This window comes from Lissotriton helveticus, chromosome 11, assembly GCF_964261635.1.
Source record: "Lissotriton helveticus chromosome 11, aLisHel1.1, whole genome shotgun sequence".
Lineage (NCBI taxonomy): Eukaryota > Metazoa > Chordata > Amphibia > Caudata > Salamandridae > Lissotriton > Lissotriton helveticus.
In genome coordinates this window covers 770,905,532-770,928,700 of record NC_136072.1, presented here as the reverse complement: position 1 = coordinate 770,928,700, position 23,169 = coordinate 770,905,532, and the positions used below count along the sequence as shown (strand labels likewise).

At 45.2% G+C, this 23,169-nt stretch overlaps 1 protein-coding gene across 1 annotated transcript; it reads left to right on the top strand.

Annotated features, from left to right (window-relative positions):
- The first annotated feature begins 1,582 nt into the window (after positions 1 to 1,582).
- On the top strand, positions 1,583 to 22,494 carry LOC144791875 (gastrokine-1-like). The gene is made up of 6 exons (XM_078666660.1): positions 1,583 to 1,712; positions 3,011 to 3,064; positions 8,237 to 8,347; positions 8,664 to 8,759; positions 20,037 to 20,160; positions 22,262 to 22,494. Exons 1-6 carry the CDS (start codon positions 1,701 to 1,703, stop codon positions 22,330 to 22,332), a joined length of 468 nt encoding a protein of 155 aa, XP_078522786.1. The 5' UTR covers positions 1,583 to 1,700; the 3' UTR covers positions 22,333 to 22,494.
- The last annotated feature ends 675 nt before the right edge of the window (positions 22,495 to 23,169 follow it).

Here is a 23,169-nt window from a genome sequence, read left to right as displayed (position 1 = left end):
GGTATGATGTGCCGTAGATAGTGGGGCCACAATGGAAATCGGTACCCGAGTTTCTACAGCCCGTTAAAGGGTCAGGAGGGGACCGGAATTATTGATGTGGAACCCGACTGAGATATCCTAACTGGAAGGCCTGCAGGTCTGTGAGAAAGAAAGCCATCCCAGAGAGTGCCAAAAGGGTACTGAGTATTTATAACATGACCTCTTTGAAGGACTAGTTCTGCTGCAAGAAAAAAACTTGGGACACATTGGTATCAACTGAGGAATTGGCTCAGTGACCATTGACCTTGACAGAGTGTGACTTGTTTGGACTTAAACTTACCACAAGACTTGGAGCAGGAAGTGGAATGTTTACAGGACCTTCCCCCTAACCAGGAACAAGTTTGGGCCCATGACTTGGAGCAGGAGCGGGAACTACACAATGGGTACAACTTCTTCTTGTTTTCAACAACATACAGATTCTTCTCTCTGTCTTGAATTGCCTTGGGGGGCATGAGGTTGCACTTGTTACATGACTTAGAGTTGTGTCCCAAGCCCGGGCACCAAAGACACACCTCATGCAGATCTGTGAAGGATATCTGCTTTCTGCAATCATGGAACAACTTGAATCCTTTTCTTTCTGTTCACTCAGGGCCGGACTGGCCATAGTGGGCACCGGGCAATCCCCCGGTGCGCCGGAAGGGTGGTGGCCGGTTTTGGGCCCCGTTTTTGCAGCATAATCGGCCCTGTACCAAAATAGCCCGAAAACCGGCCCCGGCAAAGAGCTCGGCGGCTCCCCCAACCCCCGAGTGGGGAGGGTGGGGCCGGTTGTGGTTCCCAGTCTGGCCCTATGTTCACTAGTACACTGAAAAGTTTGGAAGTCATCAGAAAGCCCGACAATTTGAGAGCAGCGATCCGGATCTGTCAGCAGGCCCAGGCAGAAAGGAAACAAGCCAGCTCAAAGGGGGTGTCACTTATACGCAGCTCCACTCCGGCACTTCTAGGATAGTGTAGAGCCAGGGCAGTGTTGCACCACACCACTTATGGCACGCAAGAGCACTGCTACGAAAATCTATGGGTTCAGCCTACCATCTTGGGGATTTTCTCAGATGAGGAATCAGCAGTTAGATGTATCCATCAGAGTGAGGAAATCTGCAACATAAATGATTGCAAACATCCCAATTGTGACACCAATGTATCAAAGTGAATAGCTTCACTAGAGTCATGAGGCTGCAACATTTTCAAAGGAATTTTACAATGATATAAAATCAAATACCACCACTACCCTAAGTCCACTTAAAGTATCATATCCCTACAATCACCCAGTGATATATATGCCTGATATAGTACAAGCAGCTCCAGGATATCTTTTGGCTTCCTGGCAAACACTAAATATAAGTGAGTGGACTTTCTTTTACTCTGCTAAGTGTTCAAAGGTGAGCGCATTTATCAATCATGGAAAAGGAACAACCAGTAGATAGGGAGTGGAATATTTGAGTGAAGGTCACTGATATTATTTCTCCTGATAGACTTCATAGTAAATAGATCATAAAATAAATCAATACCTCACATCAAGGCGACCTTTAAAAATAATGCTGACACTTCGGTCTGGAGGACGAGCTTCCATCACATGTTTATTCCAAGGCTGTATATATAGAAGGCTGTTGGGACACAGCTTTGTCTTCCTGCTGTCTCACGTTACTGTACAAGACAATCCCTTGAAGATGAAGACTCTGGTAAGCACTGCTCGCTCCCTTCCCCTGCCTTATCTTAGGGTATCTAGCTAGATGATTGCCCTGTCTGCTGATCAATATATGCACGCTTGACACATGACTGGCTCAGCCCTGCTGACCTTACTGTTATGCATCGGTTTGTATGTAAGTTAACAACTTCTACATGTTGACTGTGTGTTACAAGTATTTCACAGTCCAGTCTTTCCAGGCACCACTGGGATTTCAGAGATGAGCCAGCAGATTGACTGGCTCTACCAAAGGGAGACAAGAAACACAATTAGATCTAGCAACTATGTTCAAAGCAGGCCCACACTGCTGGTGGCAGAAGCTAGAATGGGCCTGTTGCCCACGAGGGCTTTCATGAGTTCTGGCTTCCATCCATCCCTGAAAGCAGCTCTCTGGCCTTCAGTCTACCAGAAAAATACCAGAGCGGAAGAATGATCAGTGTGGTATTGACTGTGCCCTGTCCCTCCTGGCCTCTCAAAGATTATGCTGCAATGTGACTGACTGCCCCAGGTCTGCTGAGGAACCCTTTGATCTTCTGGTAAACTATCCTGGGTCTGAAAGGATAGGCAATGTCCAGAGTTACAATGTGTTGCGCTATGCACTGCTTTGCATTACTTGGTGTCAAAAGGGCCATCCATGGGTGGATCGGGAGTGTTCCCATGGAACCCCCTATGGATTTTAATGCAAATCCCCATCTACAAACATTGGTAAACAGAGATTTGCACCAAAAACCTAGGCTTCCTTGAGGCGGGTCTAAAGAGAACACTTTTTTTATTTTTCATGGTTTTTCCAGCTTTCACACGTGTTCTGCAATGTGCAACACACATACAAAATGGACAAAGCTATAAAAGATCGTTTTTTGATAGAAGTCACCCATTCCAGTACAAAACCTATGCTTCAGAGAATGCACACACCCTTACACTGTGGCGCAAGGGTGTCTGTGTTGACTGCCAAAACCGCGCCTAAGGGGATAGAAACAATTATCCATATAATAGTAGATATGACATTTTCTTACCTCTCCTCCTTTGATACAAGATTTGATTTGTGAAGTATTGCCTTTCATAGAAGAGTAAATCTGGGCCTTTTTGTTTATGCCATGCCCAGTATCACTCTGGACCGTTCCTGCCTGATTACATTTCAGAAAACCGAGCACCTAAAGTACACATTGGTGCGCTGGAGATACCGAGAATCATTGACAGTTATTTCCACAATTGCCCCAGCATTGATCCTGAGTAGCTAACCACCAAAGTGCACAGGTTACTACATAGCTCACATATTTCACTTTTTTATTTTAGGTCCTTGCCATTGCTCTTTTGGGAGTATTCCAGACAGAGGCAGCCCCAAATGAGGTAAGTCATTTTTATAAATAAGTTGTTTGTGAGCAGTGCCCATCACACATTAGAGAAATTTGGCAATTGTAGAAATGGCAACACCAAACCCAGTTTAAAGAAGTTTAGAGGCCCAGGTAAAATATAATTTTGCCATTTAGGTGATCCCTTCCCTCTACTAACAAAGGCTTTTTTAGCCCTTTTTTGAAATCTAGCTTCCTTTTCTGGTTATCAGTTGTGCTTCAACGACACACTTGCCAGCAGTGGCCTTAAATAGCAGAGGCCCACAGCACCATGACCTGACTCTGTCCCTCTTTCTATTAACTACTGCATATCTCTCTCTCTCTCTCTCTCTCTCTCTCTCTTGCTCTCTCTTTCTCTCTCTCTGACTCTCTTTCTCTCTCCCCCCTATTGTTTTCTCAGGTTTGGCTAAATGACCTAGTAACAGGGCTCTGTCAGTGTCAGGCCGGGAGACAAAATAGTGCAGTGCGGCCCTTCAAGCCATCTTGCTGCCTGCACTACTTTATTTTCAAAGCACAGGGATGTGTCATATTAGCAACAATATAATGCATTTCTGTGCCTTCCCCATGGCACAATTGCCTGAAAGGCGACAGCACTGGCACCCTTGTGTCATGTTGAAAGGGTGCCTGCGTTGCAGGGATGACCTGAAAGGACACCTTCCTTCATAAAAACAATCACGAAAGGCCTTTTCCTCTTTCTATTCATTCTGCACTATGCAGCATGCATAAAAAGACGAGGGGAAATAAAAGTATTTCTCCTCGATGCACCTCCTAATGCCTCTCCAAGCGAGGCGTAGGCTTCTAACGCATTCCTAGGTTTATGAAACACTGTAAATCTGGGAACACAGCAGAATCCATGAGTATTGCTTGGAAACCCCCACAGCAACACCCATTGCACGCCCCTTTCACTCAAAGTGATGCCTGAAAAAGGGCCTTATTTACATGGCCATGAAAAGCCACGCATGGTGGCTTTGCGTGACCTTGTAAATGTGGGCCAGCACACTGGGCTGCTGGTGCATCAAAAAAAGTGACGCACTAGCGGCGCAAGGTCTTAAAATAAGCCCTGTCATCTGTTGTGTCAAATCTGCTTTAAGATTTTTGCTGGTCTCATTAGGAGGGACACATAAACTCAGAAGTGCTAAGAAATAAAACAGACATTTAAGACATACTGGATTGTCTCCCCACATACACAAAATAATGAGTAGAATGGAAGATTTGGGAATTTTAAAAAATATGGGTATGTTTCAGTTCTTTCAGGAACGTGTTATGTTAATGGTCCACGTTATAATCATACAAAATACTCTAACAAATGTTTAGGTGGAGTAATTTTATTGTAAGGTGTGCACAGAAAAACATAAGTATCTCTTGACACTAGAGCAAAGAAGCATCTTGCTTAAGATGATGTGGTGAGGCTATTTATGGTTGTACATGGGTGAATATATCAATACATAGGGGGCCTGTTCACAAAGTGAATTAACACGTGCATATCTACTCCTATATATAATTAATGCTAGACCTATGACTAACTATATACTTTCTTGGTGATCACCATTTCTGACTGTAACTTTATTCCTAGGTGTAGACTTACATGTCCTCACCCCTTTAATTCAGGAGGAGGAGCCTCCTAAAAGCATGAATTGCTAGTGTAAAGTCACTACTGTAGGTAAAATTATTATTTAAAAAAAATGTTTAAAATATTTTATATATAATCTAAATGTCAAAATATTCGAAATATTTATAATTAAACTTCAAGAAAGAAAATAAAATATAGCATCTCATTAACTCATCCGATTAAATGTGTATTACTTAAATATTTAATTTAATATAATCGTATTTATAAATAGTTTCTAAACAACAATAAGTAAGATAACATGTGCGCTAACAATTATATACATATATAGTTATATATACATTTGCTAATACATGTATTGCATTAAGAAAAAAACACTCATACTACCAATTATATTATATTATATTATATATATATATATATATATATATATATATATATATATATATATATATATGTATATATATATATATATATATATATATATATATATATATATATATATATATATATATATATATATATATATATATATATATATATATATATATATTCAAAAAAGGAGAGAACTCTGGGTAGTTCCCAAGTTTAGGTGGAAGGCAGCTCGTGTTTAGAGCACCCTCAACACCAGCGACACTCATTTCCTCACCTCAAATGTCTGCTTTTCTATCAAAGTTTTTAAGCATAGGATTTGCACAGTGCTATCCACCCAGAGATAGAAATGGACAAAGTCTTTTGCCATTTGTACAACAAAGTCTTTAAGCATAGGATTAGCACAGTGCTATCCACGCCGAGCTGTAAAATGACAAAAGCCATTTACCACTCCAGGCACAATATTACAGCTTTTGATTGGTAAAATAGCATCCAAGCCAACCTGAAATGAATAAAGGCAACCCCTGACATGTGTTTCGATGTCATTACAGCTCTTCAGAGAGGTTTAGCTTTGTCCAGACACAAGGGAACACCCAGTATAAGTCAAAACAATTCCCTTGCAGGCATAGAGTGACGCATAAATTATACAAAAAAGAAGGAGAGAACTCTGGGTAGTATCCATGTTTAGGTGAAGGCAGCTTGTGTTTAGAGCACTCTCAACACCAGTGACACTCTAAATTTCCTCACCTCAAATGTCTGCTTTTCTATCAAAGTTTTTAAGCATAGGATTAGCACAGTGCTATCCACGCCGAGATAGACATGGACAAAGTCTTTTGCCATTTCTACAGCAAAGTCTTTAAGCATAGGATTAGCACAGTGCTATCCACGCTGAGCTGTAAAATGACAAAAGCCATTTAGCACTCCAGGCACAATATTACAGCTTTGGATTGGTAAAATACCATCCAAGCCAACCTGAAATGAATAAAAGCAACCCCTGACACGTGTTTCGCTGTCATTACAGCTCTTCAGAGAGGTTTAGCTTTGTCCAGACACAAGGGAGCACCCAGTATAAGTCGAAACAACTCCCTTGCAGGCATAGAGTGACGCATAAATTATGCAAAAAAGAAGGAGAAAACTCTGGGTAATTCCCAATTTTAGGTGGAAGGCAGCTAGTGTTTAGAGCACCCTCAACACCAGCGACACTCTAAATTTGCTCACCTCAAATGTCTGCTTTTCTATCAAAGTTTTTAATCATAGGATTAGCACAGTGCTATCCACGCCGAGATAGAAATGGACAAAATCTTTTGCCACTTGTACAGCAAAGTCTTTAAGCAAAGGATTAGCACAGTGCTATCCACGCAGAGCAGTAAAATGACGAAAGCCATTTACCCTTTAGGCACAATATTACAGCTTTGGATTGGTAAAATACCATCCAAGGCAACCTGAAATGAATAAAAGCAACCTCTGTCACGTGTTTTATATACATACATACACACACATATATATGTATATACATAAGTATATACATGTATTAACATATATATTAAAAATGTCATTTTCATTTGAAATGAAGTTTATTATTTCATTTTGACATAGATTTAAAATGAATTCATAATGTATATATATACACACACATATATACATAGTGTTAAAAATTTGATATAATTATTCATTAAATATTTTATTTTAAAATGGAAAATTAAACTTAATTTTGAAAAATAAATGTCATGTTTGACAACCAAATCTTAGTTCTGCTGAATGAATGTTTTGCCTGGGTGAATCATTGTACCTCCAGGGAAGTGGTTCCATTCGAATGTATTAGGGACTATTTAACGCAGGAAAACTGCACTCATCTGTCACTCTATCTGTCAAACTCAATAATTTAGCACGTTCATTAATTTTATACAAAAATAAACTATTTTTGACTAACAATTGAGTTGTTAGGTTCACCACTGGAGGAACAGCCATTTGACAGTCATAGCTACCTTATACAAACATGAGTCCACTGATACGATTCAGCACGCCTAGCAACTCAAGCTGGCTTGGCAAAGCCAATGGGTCTAGCTTATATCTGAAAATGTCAGCCATAGCTAAAGGCTTTGCAAAAGCTTGTTTTCAATTGAGTGCTACATGTAGTGAGGACTGAACACTGTTAGAAAAGCTATTAAAGGCATTAAAAATCATGCCTGTAGGAACAACCATGAAATAAAAAGGTGCCCGATATGGTAAAAGCATATGGGCATTGTTAGGTACTGTCATGTAGACGAAGTACTAAGAGAAGGTAAAATATTTTCAGTAAACAACACATTGCATAAAGGCTATGGTGCCTATTATGATGCCACCGTACCGGGAAATGGGCGGGCACATCTCGCATATGTCTTTTTGCGCCGGGCGGTGCTGCAAGCATCACCAGCCGCAATGCGAGAAATGCATGTTGTGCATTTGAATGCACAACGTGACAGGCACCATGGGGTTCCTGCCACCTTGTGCATTCAAATGTAGGGGGTACCATAGGTACCCAGCCGAGTGCACCCCCACCCCCCAACTCCCCTGGGGGCCCGCAATGGGCCCCCAATGTAAAAACCACATACCTTTCCATGGCGGAGTCTCCGCCATGGAAAGGCACTTCCCCCACATCATCCTGATATAGATGTCAGAGCCTGCAAGGCCCCGCCACCATATTGCTGGGCTTTTCCGCCCGGTAGGCAATCGGGCGGATTGCCTACCGGCAGAAAATCCGGCAGAGGGCCTTCCTGTCCGCCGGGGTCCCCCCGCCATCGTAATGTGGCAGGGCTGAAAAGGAAGGCGGGCGGTGACTTTTGGCGGCCAGATCAGCACCGCCATACGGGCAGTGGTGATCCACCCGCTATAATAATAGACCACTGAGACAGCGCCAGTGCAAACTTCACTCACTCACACAGAAGAGGCAGAGCACCGGGGTACCTCATGAAGCCTCAGTCACAAACACAACAATCACATCAAAGACAACAGCAGACGCTCTTATTAGGGGGACCTCCCAACCCTGGCTAGCAAGGATACAAGTGTTACCCCCGCTATCTGTTACACTATATGACATATTCACAAAGATCATTGTGAACTGCTATAACTATCACATGTACCGACCTGAAGGTGTCACTTTGCCATGGAGAGGTCCCTTCTGTGTATTTGTCTCCTGATGCAATACAATGGTATTTTCCCTGCGGACTCTGATACAAAATATTCTGTCCACAGGCTGTTAGAATCACCAACCCTTCATGGAAAGTCGACAAAGAGAACAATGTCGTTAGCGTCAGCCACAACCTTGGATGGCAGTCGTGGGATGCTGTCCTGGACTACAAAACGGTACGTGTGCCAGATGGTGCTACGTGGGGATCTGTCAGAGGATGATTGGCCATAACATACATAATAATTTCCCGGACGTGGGAGGGCGAGGCATGCTTTTTTAAACCAGCTCCAACTTTTTTCTTTTTTTGCACCTCAAATTTCCTCCTGTACAGTGGAAGTATTGGGGAATTTAAATTCTCCCACTTTTTCTGAATGTGTCCTATCCGTTCCTAGATGTAGGACTATAGGCTTTACAAGAATGTGTTTATACACTACGGGTTACTTTCTCTCAGAAAAGATAGTGTGATGTAATTTGTGTGTTTTTGCTTTCCAGGGCTTTATTGCCACTAGAATCTTCTCCAAGAAGACCTGCGTTGTGACCCCGCTGAGCAAAACCGAATTTCCAAGTGCAGAGCTTTTCCCCGAGCAGGTAAGGAAGGGCAGAACCTGGGTGGTTATATAAGTATCTCCCACAGGTGGCTTTTGTACTGTACAAATAATACAAGTGGCCTTGCTCATCATCAGAGTTGTCCTTAGTCACAGTGGCTGGTACCATACATATTTGGTGTGGCAAGCATATCAGTTATTTGACCCACTGACCAGCAATGCCTTTAAGGTAAACACTAAAACTCTCAATCATGACTTGTTATAAATAGTGTTTATAATGAACCACGACTGAGAACTCTGGCGTTGAGGGTGAAGGCAGTGCGAGCTTCTTACAGTGCTTGTCAGTGGGTCATAGATATAACAATAAAATATGTACTTACCCACTGCAATGCACTGGCTATCCTCCTCTGTACCTCATTCTTGCAGTCCGTCGTTGCTGGTCTGGTCTGAACCAATTTATCTAACCAAGCCAGACACTGCTTACATTCTGCTGAAAATGTTAAGCAGCATGGGAGAAGTGCAAGGATTAGTTGGAGAGTGCTGGCTCAATGCTCAACTAGGGGCCTGCGCCTGCATTTCACCCAGCTGTCTAAGACATCTCAGGTTGGAGAGGTTTGAAGAGCGCATGTCAGACTGACCGTCTCAGGACAGCCAGCCAAAGTGAAATGGGCACTCTAAACTCCCCTGCTGCCAGTCAGCAGTAGTGGTCACACCCCTCCCTCAGGCACAGCTCTTGCTGGGAGCAGTATAAAATTAAATGGTAATAAATACATTTTATTGCCACTTTATTTTTAACCTTTGCTGCACTTGCAGTAGGGGGGGAGAGGCTCCTTTTCCCTAAAGGAGGGGCCGCTGCTGCTTAGTTATAACTTCCTGTCATGGTCGGTACATAATATGTTTTTCTTTAATCCTTTCATTCAGCTGACACGTTTCACTCTTGCTAAGATATTGTCAATCTTAACCAGGACTGCAATTTATTTCAAAATAAAAGTCAATGTCAAGAAAGGAAATACATGTGTGGCTTTTATTTCGACTACATAGCCAATTGGTCTGTGGGTAGATGGCTGTGTCATGTTGGTCACCTCAGTACGAGGAGACTGCCACAACATCAACTTTTATTGTCAGCTTTATTGAAGCCTTGATTAAGCTCAGTGCCTTATTGCCCGTAATGAAACTCATGCCATTTGAATGTTTACATTAATAAGAAGATTGTAAGAAATACATATCCTTTCAATTGACCTTGACAGGATTATATCCCTCAAAACATCTCTACTGTTGTTCTGAACTACTCTTGATTCTTGTCTTTAAAAATTCGATATCTTCCTACAAATCTATTGGAAAGTGCCTAGCTAACTAAGGGCTGCTAAGGACCCTTTCTTTTTCTTTTGGACTGGATGTGTGGAGAGAGACTACTGGGTAAAGTAGTTTGTATTTCCTTGCCTAACAATTTACTTTGGAAAAATAACATAGAACTCTGGTAGTCAAAGCAATTCAGTTTAGAACCAATCATATACCGCGATTTTTTAAAATATATTTATAACATTGGTAGTGCACAAAAATACAAAAAAATCATCACTAGGCTCAAACAAGCACACAACGCATGGGAAATGTGCAGAACTGAAATTTGCATAGGAGGATCTTGGCAGCATTATTCAGTCAGGATGAAGAGTGGATTTTTTAGGGTTTTCATGAAGAAAAGCACTGTTGAAAGGATCTGATGTGAGCTGCAGGTTGTTTTGTGGCAGAGCGCTTAGCTGAGAAGCACCAATACCCTCTGTTGAAGAGTCAATTTTGTCAGGTGGACATTGGCAGGCTAACTGGGCTTTCTGGGGTCATAGTTGGTCATTTTTTTGTCAAATTGCATGGCTTTGCTCAGTGTGTAATTGTCAGTCAGTCAAATGATCCAGAATGTATTTCACTTTTGCACTTTAGACTGTGGAGTAGGTGGAGAGTGGGATCAATGTAGTCTGTATTTTTGATGCCAATACCAAGCATGGCAGTCTTAGAATCAATCTTCTGGAGTCTGAAGCTGGTAGTTGCGTGGAGCCTTCACGCAAGGACATAAAATTGGAGAGTTTTCAAATCAACTAATGAGCTTTTCATTGCTGCACAGAGTTTGGGAGTGGTAAAAGGGCAGGTTTTATTAGTTGCTTTAACTGGTAGAACGTGCATTTGGTTTTAATGCTGATGTAAGATGACATGCCCTGGTCGCTGTTGAAGTCAACTCCAGTGGCAGTGAAGTAGTGGTCTTTCAGATAGGTAGCTATATCTTCAACGGGAACAAAATAGCAAACAGTTCAACAAATTTCACTGGTTTTGTACAAGTGAAATCAGAGCCTAACCATAACGTCCCTGTAACCTTTGTTTTTTTTTATTAATTTCTATGGTTTATCCACTAGTAGTTGTGCTTGCAGACTGGTGGCGAAAGTGGCGGGCCTCCAACCAGTTCTCAGGAATCCCACTGTGTGGGACTTACAGGAGGTAACAGAAGGGTGTCTTGGCCCCCTAGCTCCCTCAGCGTCCAAGAGGACTTTATCCCCCAACCATTAGTGCACCAAAAGGCGCATTTGCAGAGTAGTGGTGAAAGGGGGTTGGGCCTCCGACCAGCTCAGAGCAATCTTGCTGTGTGGGACTTACTGGAGGTAACAGGAGGTGTTCTCTGCCCCCAAGCACCCTCAGCCTCCAAGAGGGCTTCATCCCCCAACCAGTAGTGAGCCAGGAGGTGTGTTTGCAGAGTGGTGAAGAAAGGGGGTGTGGCCTCCGAAGACCTCTCGCACTCCTGCTGTGTGGGACTTACTGGAGGTAACAGGAGGGTTTGTTCGCCCCAATGTCCCTGATCATCCAAGAGGACTTCACCCCACAACCAGTAGTGCACCAGGAGGCACATTTGCAGAGTGGTGATGAAAGTGGTTTGGGCTTCTGACCAGAACACAGCAATCATGATGTGTGGGACTTACTGGAGATAATAGGAGGAGTGGTAGGCCCCCAGTGACCCTCAGCGACCAAATGGTCTTCATCCCCCAACCAGTAGTGCTCTAGGAGGTGAGTTTGCAAAGTGGTGGAGTAAGGGATGTGGTCTCCGAAGACCTGTCAACAATCCCACTGTGTGGGACTTACTTAAGGTAATCAATCAGGGATTTGTGAAGTGTGCTACTCACCCATGAATGTCTCAAGGTAACAAGAAGGGTTGCACGAGGAGGCATCTTTGCAGAGTGGTGGAGAAAGGGGCACGGCCTCCGAAGACCTCTCAGCAATCCTGCTGTGTGAGACTTACTGGAGATAACAGAAGGGGTTCCTGGTCCCCAAGTACCCTCAGCATCCAAGGGGACTTCATCCCCCAACCAGTAATGTTCCAGGAGGTACATTTGCAGAGTGGTGGATAAAGGCAGCAGGGCCTCCGATGACCTCTCTGCAATCTGCTGTGTGGGACTTACTGGAGATAACAGGAGAGGTGGTTGGCCTTCAAGGACACTTAGGAGTCAAGGGGACTTCAACCCCTTGAGTGGAGTGGTGTGGCTCCCTAGTTAGAGGCGGCAGACCCGGGAGCAGAGGACGGCCGGGGACCAGGGTTCAATTCCCGACGCGGCAGGGTCTTGGACCAGGGTCAACAGACTCGATAATTCTCGCCTCGGTGCCTACTCTAACTAGGGATCACACTCGGCAACTCTGGGCATTAGCTTGCCTCATCTCCACAACGGCCCCCCACATACGCCGGGGTTGCCTGGTTTCACCTTGGAGATACCCAGTAGGGACCATCTCACAGGGAAAGCCAGGACGGGTTCCCCAGCGGTCTACAGCGCAGAGATACTCCTTCGGGAGTCGATTCTAGCGCTTTAGAAACCCACAATCAATCAATAGTTCAAGTTCAAGTTCGGGCATTTATATAGCGCACTACTCACCCAGAGGGTCTCAAGGCGCTAGAGGGAGGGGTTCACTGTTTGTCGAATAGCCAGGTTTTCAGTTCTTTTCTGAAGGAGAGGTGGTTCTGAGTAATGCGGAGGTGGGTGGGGAGTGAGTTCCAGGTCTTGGCAGCCAGGAAGGAGAATGATCTGCCACCCATGGTGGTTTTTCGGATGCGCGGGACTGCGGCGAGGGCTTGATTGGATGATCTTAGTTGGCGGGTGGGAATGTAGAAGGACAGTCGGGTGTTGAGGCAATCGGGTCCTAGATTATAAAGGGCCTTGTGTGCGTGGGTAAGAAGGCGGAAAGTAATTCTTTTGTTGACGGGAAGCCAGTGGAGGTTTTTTAGGTGTCCGGTGATGTGCTCTTGGCGCGGGATGTCTAATATGAGTCTCGCTGACGCGTTTTGGATGCGCTGGAGCTTTTTCTGCAATTTTGTTGTAATTCCGGCGTAAAGTGTGTTGCCATAGTCCAGTCGACTCGTGACCAGTGCATGGGTGACAGTCTTTCTTGTCTCGAGGGGGATCCAGCGGAAGATCTTTTTGAGAATGCGAAGGACGTTGAAGCAGGAGGACGATACGGCGTTGACTTGTCTGGACATTGAGAGGGAGGAGTCTAGAATGAAGCCAAGGTTACGTGCATGGTCTGTGGGTGTGGGTGCTGATCCCAAAGCGGAAGGCCACCAGGAGTCGTCCCAAGCTGAGGGGGAGGATCCTAGGATGAGCACCTCCGTTTTGTCTGAGTTGAGTTTTAGGCGGCTCTGTTGCATCCATTCGGCTACTTCTTTCATACCTTCGTGAAGATTGGTTTTGGCGGTGTTGGGGTCTTTGGTGAGGGAAAGGACTAGCTGGGTGTCGTCGGCATAGGAGATGATGTTGAGGTTGTGTTGACGTGCGATGGAGGCAAGAGGACTCATGTAGACGTTGAAGAGGGTGGGGCTGAGTGAGGAACCTTGAGGTACGCCGCAGATGACTTCGGTGGGCTCTGAGTAGAATGGAGGGAGTCGGACTCTCTGGGTTCTTCCAGCTAGGAAAGAGATGATCCAGTCCAAGGCTTTTCCTTGTATGCCGATGTTGTTGAGGCGTTGTATGAGGGTGCTGTGACAGACAGTGTCGAAGGCGGCGGAGAGGTCGAGTAGAATGAGGGCCACTGTTTCTCCGTTGTCTAGGAGTGCTCGGATGTCGTCGGTCGCCGCAATTAGGGCGGTTTCGGTGCTGTGTTTGGCTCGAAAGCCGTTCTGTGAGGGATCCAGGGAGTTGTTGGATTCAAGGAAGGCGGCGAGTTGGCTGTTGACGGCTTTCTCGATGACTTTGGCCGGGAAAGGGAGGAGGGATATGGGTCGGTAGTTTTTCAGTTCTGAGGGGTCTGCTGTGGGTTTTTTCAGAAGGGCGCTGAGTTCGGCGTGTTTCCAGATTTCTGGAAAGGTGCCAGAGTTGAAAGAGCAGTTGATGACATTGCGGAGTTGGGGAGCGATGATGGAGTCAGCTTTGTTGAAGATGTAGTGGGGACAGGGGTCAGAGGGCGAGCCAGAGTGGATAGAGTTCATGAGGCGAATGGTGTCTTCAATGGTAATTGGGTTCCAGGAGTTGAGGTTGTTAGTTGGAGGGGTGGGATCTGAAGGGGGTGGGGCGGGTTGGTCACTGGGAGTATTCTTGAAGCTGTTGTGGATGTCGGCAATTTTGTTGTAGAAGAAGGAGGATAGCGCATCGCAGAGGTCTTGGGAGTTAGTGATGTCGTTGGATGCTGCGGAAGGGTTGGTGAATTCTTTGACGATATTGAAGAGTTCCTTGCTGTTATGAGAATTGTTGTCGAGACGGTCCTTGAATGCTGATTTCTTGGCGGATCGAATCAGTTGGTGGTGTTTGCGGGTGGCTGTCTTGAGGGAGGTCATGTTGTCTGAGGTTGGTTCTTTTCTCCAATTCTTCTCCAGGGTGCGGCATGTCTTCTTGGATTTTTTAAGGTCATCATTGAACCAGGGAGCCTTTTTGCTGGATGATTTCAACTGGTGTTTTTTCAGGGGTGCTAGTTCGTCCGCACTGTGGGTAATCCATTGTCTGAGGTCGGTGGCCGCTTGGTCTGGGTCCATTGCTAGGGTGGGAGGGTTTTGGTTGAGTGATGTGAGGAGTTGGTCGGTGGTGATTTTATTCCATTTTCTCCGGGGAATGGGTTGTGGACGGTTGTGGGATAGGGTAGTTTTGTAGCTGAAGTGAACACAGCTGTGATCCGTCCAGTGGAGAGCTGTAGTGCGATCGAAGGAGATGTGCTTGCTGGAGGTGAAGATAGGGTCGAGCGTGTGTCCGGCTGTGTGGGTGGGGGTGTCAACAAGTTGTTTGAGTCCGAGATTGGACAGGTTGTCCAGAAGGGTGGTGGTGTTGTTGTCGAGTATGTTTTCAAGGTGGTAGTTGAGGTCTCCTAGAAGAATGTAGTTCTCGGAGGCGAGGGCGTGCGGGCTGACGAAGTCTGTGATGTCGTCGCTGAATTGAGATCGGGTGCCTGGAGGCCTGTAAATGAGGGTGCCTCTAAGGGTGGTCCTGGGGTCGGGGTGGATCTGAAAGTGGAGATGTTCGGCGGTTGCAAGATTGTCGTCAGAGCTGGTTGTGATTTTGATGGTGTTTCTATGGACGATGGCGATGCCTCCTCCAGTTTGATTGGTGCGGTCTTTTCGAATGATCTTGTAAGTGTCCGGTATGGCTATGGCGATGTCGGGGGCAGAAGATGCATTCATCCATGTTTCAGTAAGGAAGGCGATGTCAGGTGACGCAGTGTCGATTAGGTCCCAGAGTTCTGTTGCATGTCTGTGGACCGAGCGGGTGTTCAGTAGGATGCATTTCAGGCGGTTGAGTTCGGAGCTGTGTGTGGAGGAAGTGGGTTTGGTGAGGGTCCTGAAGCAGTTGAACTTGCAGGAGAGGCAGGTGAATGGGCCGTGGGTACGTCCTGGGGAAGCTTTGCAGCATAGAGGGGTGCGTCCGGGGTTGAGGGCGAGGAGAGTAGCGGCATCAAATGTGACTCTAGAGGGTGGGGAGCGGCGGGGACCAGGGGGTCTGGCGCTGGGCGCGGTCCAGGCGCGGACGGGCGCAGACGGGCTTACCTTTGGCGCACCTTCGGCGCGACTGGGGCGCGTCCGCTGCGCGTAAACGCTGCGCGCAAATGTATCTGTCATATGAGGATGGTGGGGGGAGGGACGAGGGAGGGGCAGCTGGGAGGCGGGTGCGTGGGGGGAGCCGGGCTGGGATCAGGGCACAACAACAAAACAACAAGATGGCAGCAAGTCAAAAGGCGAACCTGGTCGCGATTGGGGGCCCAGCCTTACCGGCGCTAAGCAAATGTCTAGAGGTACCGGCCCAATGAATAAATTAAATATTTCAGGCAAAGCGGGCAGAGCACAATTTTCTAATGAATGCGCAGCCGTCTGGCGGTGAAAGCGCTACAGAAATGCGAGGCGAGTGTTCAGGCAGTACTGAACAGTAAGCAGTGCGCAGGTAATTAATGAGGAGGCACACAGCAGTTAGGCAGAAGCGCTACGATACCACTGGTCTGGCAGGGAGCAGCGTGGAGGAGCGACCGCTTCTGTGGAGGCAGGACGGTCACAGCGCTTCCAGCGTTCGTGCAGAGCTTCAGTATCAGTGGGAGGGAGGGGCAGCTGGGAGGCGGGTGCGTGGGGGGAGCCGGGCTGGGATCAGGGCACAACAACAAAACAACAAGATGGCAGCAAGTCAAAAGGCGAACCTGGTCGCGATTGGGGGCCCAGCCTTACCGGCGCTAAGCAAATGTCTAGAGGTACCGGCCCAATGAATAAATTAAATATTTCAGGCAAAGCGGGCAGAGCACAATTTTCTAATGAATGCGCAGCCGTCTAGCGGTGAAAGCGCTACAGAAATGCGAGGCGAGTGTTCAGGCAGTACTGAACAGTAAGCAGTGCGCAGGTAATTAATGAGGAGGCACACAGCAGTTAGGCAGAAGCGCTACGATACCACTGGTCTGGCAGGGAGCAGCGTGGAGGAGCGACCGCTTCTGTGGAGGCAGGACGGTCACAGCGCTTCCAGCGTTCGTGCAGAGCTTCAGTATCAGTGGGAGGGAGGGGCAGCTGGGAGGCGGGTGCGTGGGGGGAGCCGGGCTGGGATCAGGGCACAACAACAAAACAACAAGATGGCAGCAAGTCAAAAGGCGAACCTGGTCGCGATTGGGGGCCCAGCCTTACCGGCGCTAAGCAAATGTCTAGAGGTACCGGCCCAATGAATAAATTAAATATTTCAGGCAAAGCGGGCAGAGCACAATTTTCTAATGAATGCGCAGCCGTCTGGCGGTGAAAGCGCTACAGAAATGCGAGGCGAGTGTTCAGGCAGTACTGAACAGTAAGCAGTGCGCAGGTAATTAATGAGGAGGCACACAGCAGTTAGGCAGAAGCGCTACGATACCACTGGTCTGGCAGGGAGCAGCGTGGAGGAGCGACCGCTTCTGTGGAGGCAGGACGGTCACATCAATCAACCCTCAGCTAGTAGTGCACCATGATGCGCATTTGCAAAATGGTGATGAAAGTGGGCGGGGCCTCTGGCAACTTCCCGGGTGGCTTTTTAAAAAAAAAATCTATTTTAATATTAGGTTTGGGGGCTGTGTGGCACCCCCCCTTCCCTGGGCCAATTTCCCACAGGGTCAGGCCTTTATGGAATGGGGAAGGAGCTGCAGGCCCCACCTCTGGACCAGTATTGGCCCCAGGGACACCATTCCGAAGGGGCCTGACCTTTTTATTTATTTTTGTATTTTTTTAAGTAGGACAAGGGGGCTCCACCTTTTTTTTAACAGCACAGGAGGGGGGCTGCGTGGCCCCACTACCGGTCCAATTTCAGCTCCAGGGATCAATCCCCGGGGCATGGCCTCTATTTTGGGTGCCCTGGTCCCACCCAGGGCACCCAGTGACTTTCGTTGGGGATTTAGGGGGGATCCTGAAGGCCCCTGCAGTCCCTGCCAGCTCCCTGCCTCCTGCATGAGATAGCATTATTTTCACATATAGGGAACTGATGGAAAGGCAGCTCCCTTTGTAAAAGCATTTCTGCTCCACTTCCAGCAAGCGAGAGCATTTTTAATGCTCTCGCTTGCTGGAAGTGGAATGTTTCCTGTGGCTTGGCAGGAATGGTAAAGCTCCTGCCAAGCCACAGCAAACAGTTATGTCCCGGGGTGGGCTCCCTGGTACATAGCAGGAGCCGGCCCTAAGGGGTGGTGATCACTGAGGCCATCTATGGTTCGAGGAGAGGGAGTGTGCAGTCCTCCTCCTTTAATCTTGTAGGGCTTGACCTGGAGAGCTGGCGGTTCCCGGGGCTGCGAATGGTCCAAGAGGTTTGAGTGCTGCCCCCTCCTATTTAAAAAAAATGAACTTGGCCTGGGAGGTAGTGGCCCCGGTGGCCTGAGGAGGGTCACGGAGGCACCCCACTACAAATTTGTTATGGCCTAGAGAGGTGGTAGTCCCCAGGACACAGGGGTACAAGATGCCCCCCGGTTTGTTTTTTGGAATAAGACCCGGGAAGGTGGTGGTCCGTGGTACCCGGAGAGGTCAGAGACGCCCCTCATTTTAAATTAAATAAGCCCCGGGAAGTGCTTTTTCCTGCGGCATTATTAAGCCCCAGAAGTAGGAGGGGGGGGCTCTGCATCCCCCCTCCTTTATTTTGGAAATTTCATGGGACCTGGCCCCACTGGGGGACGATTACTAAATAAGCGTGGGAGACAGCACTCTGTTTTTTTTTTCATTTACAGTAGGAGCCGCGGATCCAATGTGGCTCCAGTCGAAAATTAAACAAAAAAGCACTTTTTGGCCCAAGAGGCCTAGGGGGTCAGGGTATTTCTACCCTGCCCCTTTTTCTTTTTTTTAAATATTTTTTCTGAGACTCAGCTCAAGATGGCTGCCAACACTTCTTGGTTTGAAGTGTTGACAGCCAATCAGATTTCAGCATGAGATCAGGAGGAGTTGCAGACCCTCCGCCTCTCTACATGTACAATTAGAAATTTATTTTAGTAACTCCGCAACTACTGAACAGATTTACACCGAATCACAAAAAGGCACTCCCCTGGACCAACATCTGCCTTTCTGCCAATGTTTGGTGAAATTCATTTCAGCAGTTCGGGCTGTGTCCGTGTCTAAAGCTCCTATGAGAATTAACATGGGGAAAATGGATGATCACCATGAAACTTTCAAAACCGCAACTGATGTGAGCATCTTATTAGTTTTGAGAATTTTGTTAGGATTTGTCAAATGGCACCAAAGTAATTGGCAAATGAACAAATGATCTTCCTATGAAAACTAGGTCCTAACTATAAATTCCTACTGTTGACCCCGAGTAGGTAACATAAATATAGTGTGTATAGGTGGTTATAGTTGGGTCAGCTGTACCATAGGAAAAGTGTTTTTGTACTGCTAATAACTTTGCCACCAACGAATCTACACAGAACTTTCCAAAACCATGCTACTTTTTAATTAGTTTCTGTATAGAATGTTTTGGTGTGATCCGGCTAGTAGGTCTAAGCAAAAAGAGGGGGTCGGAAAGCGCAAAATTCCTATGCATTTTCTATAGACCTCTTTTAGATGGGCTGCAGCAAAAACCGAGGAAAAGAATTACACCAAATTTGGCACAAAGTTAGATCTTGGTCCACAGATTTTCAGTACTTCCCTTTATTTTCAGTAATGGCCCTGAAGGATGGGGTCCCAGGGCATAACAAGGCTCAGGGAAAAGGGACATATGGCCTCCTCCTCTGTAAAAACAAAATGCCCTCAGGCATGGGGTCCCTAGGGCCAAGCCTTGGTCCAGCACCCTGTCACATACGGCCCTAGGACCTGTGCAGTGTGGGGTTAGCTGCCTTTGTAGAGGTTGGTCACAGGACCCGGCCAAAGGCCAGGCCTTGTAGCCAACCTCCGCTTCACACAGCAGACCGGTCCTGTGGACTACCCTCCAACCCGTGGACAGTTTTTTTGTGTGCTTGTACATGTATGTGTGTATATGTATTTATATATATATCGAGAGAGAGAGAGAGCGAGAGAGAGAGATAGATAGATAGATAGATAGATAGATAGATAGATAGATAGATAGATAGATAGATAGATAGATAGATAGATATTTATATCGATATTTCATTACTATTCATACCCCACCATATCACCATATACATACCGTGACCCTATAAATATCTTCAATATCTTTAAGGTGCTTCAAAGTGGAGTTATGAATAGTAAATCTATACTAACCTATATACATATAGCGTCATGATAGTTTCGTAGTCTATATTCTGCCTACGAAATCTTTGTAGGATGATATTTGGCAATAACACTGTCTGCTATTTCAATGGTTAACGAGTATTGACTTTCAATGGGTGAATTCAATCTGACTGGTGGTCCATTACAGCAGTAATATCCGTTCATCTGTTTCCCTTTTATCAGCCTATTACTCAGCACCTGAAATACACTGTCTGGCAAACCCCTGTAAAGAATCTGGGCATTTTTGGGAAGAATATTGAAGCTTTGTGCAACGGAATCCAGACATTCCCAGCAGTGGAGACTGGTGGTGAGTTTTGTGTCAGTTTGTTATAGCTTGTTGGCTTAAAGCTTTGTTTATTTCCTTACCATTTTATGAGGCTTTGTCTAGGGATGTTTGCGGTTATAAAGAGGCAGTGCTGTCAGGTTGCATACACTTTGTGCACAAGATACAATAGAAACTATGCTCCTTTTTGTCTCTACCACCCCCACCGGTAGCCACATACACGTGGATACATGAGCCAGTGGCACAAGTGGAAAAGGGAAATGGGATAAGAGGCAAAACAAAAACACAGGACTCCACCACTTTGCCTCATCACTTGTGTCGGTCAAAGTCCATTGCAAAATGTAATGGATCTCTGCAAGACAAGAAATATCTGTTATAACTTGTTGTTAAGAATGCTAATGCGGAACTGTAATTGTGAATGTATATACTTTAGTAATACCTCATGTACACAACTCTTTGTATTTTAATATGAAACTGGTCATTTTGTGTAAAATTAGACATTTGAAAAATAGGTATCTCAAATATATGTGTGTTCCAGCACTTTCTAAATTTTGAATATGTCAAGAATCTTCACTGTACCCTATCTTGTTATAAATGAGTTATAGTTTCTAACTTGACATCTTGTGCATGCCATTCATATATCATTTGTATATGACCTTCATAAATAGGTATGTATGTAGTAATTTTTAAGAATACTTTGTGCTTCTTCAAGGGCAACCTATAACAGAATAAGCAACCCTAGTCTTAAAATACCAGAGGAGGGGGATATGATGTATTTGTGTGTGGGTGTGCTATTAATGTGTTGTCTTAACTTTGGCGTAAGGAAGTTAATAAAAGTAACCCACAAAGACAGTTGTCATCAGTTTTCTGACCACAAGTTACCAGTCACTCTGTGTCCATGTCTGATTATTTAGTGCATGATCCAAAACACCACAGTTTTATTCAAGCATTTGCCATGCATTACAAGTAAAGTAGACACAAATAGTAAAAAACACAATGTTTTTCAATAGCTTCTATGTTGGGGGCCTAGGTAACGGTCTGAAATGTTGAATCATGTCTTGGAATTCTGGACCACTGATCAGTCAGAGACTGTATTATCACAATATTTTTCCCCTTTAGTGGATAATTGATTTTGCATCACCTTTTCTCACTAAAAAGATAATATCTTAGGGGCATATTGACATGGGCTTTATCTCCAAAAAAGCAGAGATAAAACTATCACCCTATTTACAAGAGGGTGCTAACATGCATAATCACATGTTAGCACCCTTATTCCCAACGCCTCCCTTTGCATCTCTAATGAGATGCAAAGTGGGCGCCACTGGCCATACCCCGGATTGATAACCTTGCAAATATCGCTGATGTTCCCATCGCGATATTTACAAGCCTGCCCCAGAATTTTAGCACACTTTACTTCCAAAAACGAACTTCTGCTAAAATGCAGACTTACCTATCCCTAACATTGAGGTGGATTATGCTGATACGACCCTGTAGGTAGAATCAGCAAGGTTATCGACGTTTTGCAGGGAACATCCCTGGAAAACCAGCGATGTTCCCTGCAAAACGGTTATAACCTCGCTATATCTGGAATTTTTATTGCCCTGGAGAAACGCCTTGTTAATAACGTGTTAACACGGCGATGAATTCCAAAGATAGCCTGCGATAATAATATTATCGCTAAGCAAGGCCAGCGATAATTATCGCTGGCCATTCATATTATCCCCCTTAGTTATAACAATGTCAGTAGAACAAGGTGGAAATAAAAGAATGTGATTATATAGCTTTCTTTATTAACCCTGTAAATGTATTTGGGGTTTGGTGCAAAATCTGTAAGTAATACTCATAAGTAGTAATAAGGCAGTGTGCAAATAAATGTTGAATAACATGTTCATGCACATTTTTCACATTTATTTCTGCTTATTTTCTACCAGCCTTTTGCTGGTGGAAACAATACCCAGAGATTTAATGCATCTTTAAAAAATGTCCAATGAAATCTATGCTGCCATTGCATAATCCTAAAGTGTGAACTGCACAAGCCAAATCACCATTGTGTCTTATAGTTTTGTGTTAGCTGCCGTGTTCTATAACAACTTTTTATTTGCTTTCTCTCTGTGTGGTAAACCAGATATAGCGCTCTTTGGCGAGTGTGCCAATTCCATCATCATCACCATCATGGGAATCACCATCTGCTTCTAGAGAAGAGAGTATGCGGCACCTGCAGAGATTTGTCCTCCTTTTTGTTCTAATTGATTCCCTCACATGACTGTATTTCAGTTTCCTCAACCCTTGGTATTCTTGCTTGCTGTTCCTACATTCTTAATATATTTGCAATAAAAAATCCTAAAGAAAATGACAAAATATCTTGCTCTCTTTTGAATTCCTGTTGAAAGGCACAATATTCTGCCAAAAAATGCTAGATACAATATGAACACTAGATCAGCCCTCTCTTAAACTAGAGATTTTGGAATACCAATCCAGTTTACCCAGCAGTCGGTGGTAAGGTCGCAGTGGTAATGCCCAGTGAATCGGTTTACCAACATTTTTCCAACACTGCTGCATTTGCAAGTTAAAAACTCAGGCATCTTACAGTATTATTGGCAATGTTTTCGCCCAGCTATGAGCTGGAGGAAATCACTTGAATAAAAATGCATAAATCACTGGCAGTATCTCTGTTCTCACAAGTTACTTCTGCCCTTTAACACAAAACCTCTAGATGCTAAAGTAACAGTATTACCTTTGCTGGGCATTTCTGCAGTATTTACCCCACATGGGAAAAAGAGGTTTTGTGTTAGACAATTTCACCATCAGAGTTATTGGCCTAATACTGTGATCATTAATATTGGTTCCGTTAATACATCCGCCAGAATTATTCTGGCAGACAATATGGCAATAGAATTAAAATGCCAGTGAATGTACGCAGGAAAATATTTGTGCCCCTCTAGACCCTAGAACGTTTTATCCAGGCTAGTGTATCATCTCCCCCAGCCTGGAGCATGCAAATGAAATACTCCACACAGGAGCTGCAGTCAAATA

Excerpts from the sequence above, each read along its gene's own strand:
- LOC144791875 (XM_078666660.1), top strand. Across the intron at positions 8,760-20,036 it reads CAGAGCTTTTCCCCGAGCAG|CCTATTACTCAGCACCTGAA; the intron begins GTAAGGAAGGGC and ends CCCTTTTATCAG. Across the intron at positions 20,161-22,261 it reads CCCAGCAGTGGAGACTGGTG|ATATAGCGCTCTTTGGCGAG; the intron begins GTGAGTTTTGTG and ends GTGGTAAACCAG.